We start from the raw sequence: 4,293 nt of genomic DNA on the forward strand, positions 1-4,293 counted from the left end.
GGGGAGTAATTTGGGGTGAAGAGTTTTGCTCAAGGACACATCAACACTGATTAGCGGAGCCGGGACTTGAACCGCCGATCTTCTGGTTGAAGGGCGGGCACGCCAGCCACTGCGCCACGCTCGCCCTGGAGTCGCCGCTCACCCTAAAACGGGTGCGGGGAGACGAACAGGGTGACCCTGGTGAGGTAGCGGCCCAGCAGGTTGTGGCGCTCCAGCTCGCTCATCTCCACCTCGGCCTCCAGGGTGACGGGGCCCCGGATGGGCGTCACCAGGAGGAGGGTGCCGGTCCGCCGGCCGGAGCGCTGCACGCTGAAGTGGCCACGCCCCTTTCCGCCCGCCAGGCTGAAGCGCAGCGTGTCGCCCGCGACGCGCGCCGCCGACACCCGGAAGAGGACGCGCGGGGCGGACATGTTGGACACCACGGACAGGAAGTGGAAGGAGATGGAGTTCGGCGCCTGAGCGCACGCCTTGTCTCCCAGCATGCACGGGTTCCGCTCACAGCGCCTGAAGGGACGGAAATTAGGAAGTCATTGGTGTTTGTTCTGTATCAAGAGGGTGGAGGTGCAGGATGGAGGGTGCAGAAAAGAAGGTGGAGGGTGCAGGGTGCAGGATGGAGGATGGAGGGTGCAGGATGGAGGCGGGAGGATGGAGGGTGCAGGATGGAGGATGGAGGGTGCAGGATAGAGGATGGAGGATGAAGGGTGGGGGATGGAGGATGAAGGGTGGGGGATGGAGGATGCAGGATGGAGGTTAGAGGTTGGAGGGTGGAGGGTGCAGGATGGAGGGTGCCGGATGTAGGGTGCAAGAGGGAGGGTGCAGGATGTAGGATGCAGGATGGAAGATGGAGGTTGTAGGGTGCAGTATGGAGGGTCCATGATGGAAGATGGAGGTTGTAGGGTGCAGAATGCAGGGTGCAGAAGGGAGGGTGCAGGGTGCAGCATGGAGGGTGCAGGATGGAAGATGGAGGTTGTAGGGTGCAAGAAGGAGGGTGCAGGATGGAAGATGCAGGATGGAAGATGCAGGATGGAAGATGCAGGATGTAGGGTGCAGCGTGTGACGCTCACATCGGGGACGTCTTGATGTAGCTGGCGTTGCTCATGGGCGGACACGCCACCGTCACACACTGGAACCCCCCGAAGGTGTTCACACACGCCTCCTCTGCCGCGCAGTCGTGCGTCCGGTGCTCACACTCGTCGATGTCTGAGGACGGAGAGCGACAGTCACCACACGTCTACGAACACACACGTCTACGGACACACACGTCTACAAACACACACCCGGTGGCGCCCCATCGCGGCCTTTGACCTCTGACCTGTGCAGCTGCGTCCCTCTCCAGAGAGCTCGTAGCCGGCCGGGCAGAAGCAGTGGAAGCTGCCGGGAGTGTTGACGCACTGATGGACGCAGAGCCGGCCGGGCCGACCGAGAGGGAACAAGCGACACTCATCGATGTCTGAAACACAGCAGAACCTCAGCGGTGGTAGTAGTACTAGTGGTAGTAGTAGTACTAGTAGTAGTAGCTACTGGTGAGAAGTATTTGTACCTGTGCAGATGTTGTTGTCGCGGCCTGATATGGTGAAACCAACGTCACAGGTGCAGCGGGTGGAGCCCAGGAAGTGAGTGCAGTGAGACGGACGGACGGAGGAGGACAGGGAGGAAGAAGTGGGCGATGAGGAGGAAGGAGAAGGTGAGGAAGAGGAGGATGAAGTGGGGGACTGAGAGGTGGAAGGAGAAGGAGAAGGTGAAGAGGAGGAGGAGGAGGATGCTGACAGAGCTGCAGAGTCGAGGAGGGAGGAGGAAGGAGCAGGAGGAAAGAAGGAGGCCAGGGAGCCACCGGTGCTATTGAAGCCTAAGAAGAGAAAAAAAACACGTTAAAATCGAGACCTCAGAAAACCACTGGAACCAGAACCAGGACCAGGATCAAGACCAGGACCAGGACCACGGCGGTCCATGACCAGTTCTCACGTCTGCACATGGGCTGCTGGCCGCTCCACCGCAGAGCCTCCAGACACACGCGTGTGCGCGGGCCGATCAGCTCGAAGTCCGGCCGGCACAGGAAGTGGACCTCGTGGCCGACGCCGAACACCCGGCCCAGTCTGCGCCCGTGAGCCGGCGGCTCCGGTTTGGGACAGGAAGCTGTGGCGCAGACGGACACGCGTTCATCTACGGTTTAAAACCCACCGGAGCTCAATGAGACCTCCAAGAGGGGCGGGGCCTCACCGCCGGTCTTAAAGATGGCCGCCGTGCTGTTGTGCAGGGCGCTCATCTTCTTCCTGAGGGAGCGCAGGCCCTGCTGGTACGACGCCTCGTGGACCGCCAGCATCTTCTCCACCTGACGCAGCGAGGTCAGCAGGTCCTGGGAGGACGGACACTCCTAGGGGAGAGGAGACAAGGACACAAGGACACAAGACTTTAGAGGACAGAGGACGCCCACTTTGTGTCCTTGTTTGGCTCTTTAATGTGAAATGAGTCCTTTGTTTTTCAAAGCAAAAATCTGTTTATTTAAAAAGTTTATTGGCCAAAGTAAGAAAACAGGAACTCGTTTCTCGTTGATTGAACATCTTGTTCGAGATCTTTTGGAGGAGACAGAAGTTTCTCTCCTCCAAACTAAATGTAAACACCCCCATGTCTCCAGCTTCAGGTGTGAGGTCTACATTGAGGTGAGGTTTTCAGGCGGCTGCAGTAACGCCTGAGAGTGAAAGTTTCTCTTTACAGAGAGAATGATAAATACATTAAAGGCAGAATAAAATAATTTAAATTATAAAAGTAAACGATAAGATTTCCGATGAAGTTTTTTTTTGAGAAGAGATGAAATAAACTGAGTTTTCTCCTCATCCTTGTCAGACAGAACACAGCGCTGGAGTCACCTGACCTCACCTGAGCAGCAGCAGAGGAGGAAGAGGAGGAAGAGGACATGTGATGAAGGACCAGCAGCAGCAGAACGATCTTCATCCTGAAGAAGCTCTCGTAGCTTCAGACTCCTCGACTGCCGCTTCGCACTGACCCGTCTGCTCGACTCAGGCTGCTTTAGAGGAGGAGGAGGAGGAGGAAGAAGAGGAGGAGGAGGAGGACGAGGAGGAAGAGGAGGAGGAGGATGACTTCTACATCTGGAACCAGACTTTTCCTTCATCAGCCTCCCAGAAATAGAATCTCAAATTAGAAGGAGAAGTCTTTTTGTTTTACATCATCGTTACAACAACAAAGCAGCTGCTTCTCTTCTTCTCTTCTTCTCTTCTTCTCTTCTTCTCTTTCTTCTCTTTCTTCTTTTTTCTAACTGTCTATATTATTTAACGTTCCAGCTCCTCTGATTAAAGCCGAGAACCTTCGAGCTGCTGATGTTCAGGGTGTGATTGATGTGGCTGCTGATGACAGAGCAGCAAGGACCCGCCCGGACTGTTGTTATTATCATGATGATGATGATGATGATGATGATGATGTTCCCTATCAGGGAGAGAGCGTCACATATGAGTTATATATAAAGTATAAAGTATTAAACACAAAGCATAGACTTCTATACAACCAGAGGAGTCGCCCCCTGGTGGTGAGTAGACAGAATGCAGCTTTAACACATGAAGCATAGACTTCTGTACAATCAGGAGTCGACCCTGGTGGTCAGGAGAGAGAATGCAGCTTTAACACATGAAGCATCTGCTTCACCCCTTTCACAATAAAAGCCAGGGACATAAAATATTCACCGGTGAGTTGTTCACGTCTTTGTGTGGTTTATGCCTCACGGCTCCGATGTGTAGAAGCGTTCACATTAATTACATTAATGCTCCTCCAGTATCCTCCACTGTGCGATACCCCAACCAGCCACCAGGGGCCGCTGCTCCCTCACTGGTTTCCCACCAGCATGGCTTTCTAAACCCCCAGGAAAATGATCCCCTCTCATGTTTTACAAGATGTTTTTTTTAAACGTTGGAAGCAAAACAAAAAAAAATCAAGCAGCTTTATTCCCACTTTTAAAACATCCCTATTCTCCACCAGTAGGGGGCGCAGCGTCTCCACAGGACAAGCTGACTGCTGTCAGACCAGGATGAACGGGATTAACGGAGAAACACCGTCAACTTCCTTTCTATTTTACAACACTTTTACCTGCTTTACACCCCCTTCCCCATTCACACATGAAGCGGTCATCCCTCCTCCACCCCTCTCTGTGGAGTGTGAGATGGTACGACCCACCGCCTCGCTCAGCGGTCACCTCTCTCTCTCTTTCTCTCTCTCTCTCTCTCTCTCTCTCTCTCTCTCTCTCTCTCTCTCTCTCTCTCTCAGTGAGGGGGGCATCATAGAGTCGTT

General features: G+C 54.1%; 1 protein-coding gene across 1 annotated transcript; it reads right to left on the reverse strand.

The window, feature by feature from the left end:
• Nucleotides 1-143: 143 nt before the first annotated feature.
• On the reverse strand, nt 144-2,949 carry LOC137804516 (fibulin-7-like). Its single transcript, XM_068603803.1, has 8 exons — nt 2,875-2,949; nt 2,218-2,371; nt 1,963-2,133; nt 1,787-1,846; nt 1,541-1,699; nt 1,313-1,450; nt 1,065-1,200; nt 144-504 (listed from the first exon to the last, which is right to left on the reverse strand). The coding sequence occupies exons 1-8, from the start codon at nt 2,947-2,949 to the stop codon at nt 144-146; spliced, it is 1,254 nt and encodes a 417-aa protein (XP_068459904.1).
• Between the last annotated feature and the right edge of the window lie 1,344 nt (nt 2,950-4,293).

The sequence above is a fragment of the Clinocottus analis genome, unplaced genomic scaffold (genome assembly GCF_023055335.1).
Source record: "Clinocottus analis isolate CAN_PGR_092001 unplaced genomic scaffold, fCliAna1.0.p SCAF_6, whole genome shotgun sequence".
Taxonomy (NCBI): domain Eukaryota; kingdom Metazoa; phylum Chordata; class Actinopteri; order Perciformes; family Cottidae; genus Clinocottus; species Clinocottus analis.

Excerpts from the sequence above, each read along its gene's own strand:
- LOC137804516 (XM_068603803.1), bottom strand. The coding sequence starts at position 2,949 with ATGAAGATCGTTCTGCTGCTGCTGGTCCTTCATCACATGTCCTCTTCC. Across the intron at positions 1,847-1,962 it reads CCAGCAGCCCATGTGCAGAC|GCTTCAATAGCACCGGTGGC; the intron begins GTGAGAACTGGT and ends TTCTCTTCTTAG. Across the intron at positions 1,700-1,786 it reads TCCTGCTCCTTCCTCCTCCC|CCTCCTCTTCCTCACCTTCT; the intron begins TCCTCGACTCTG and ends CCCCCACTTCAT.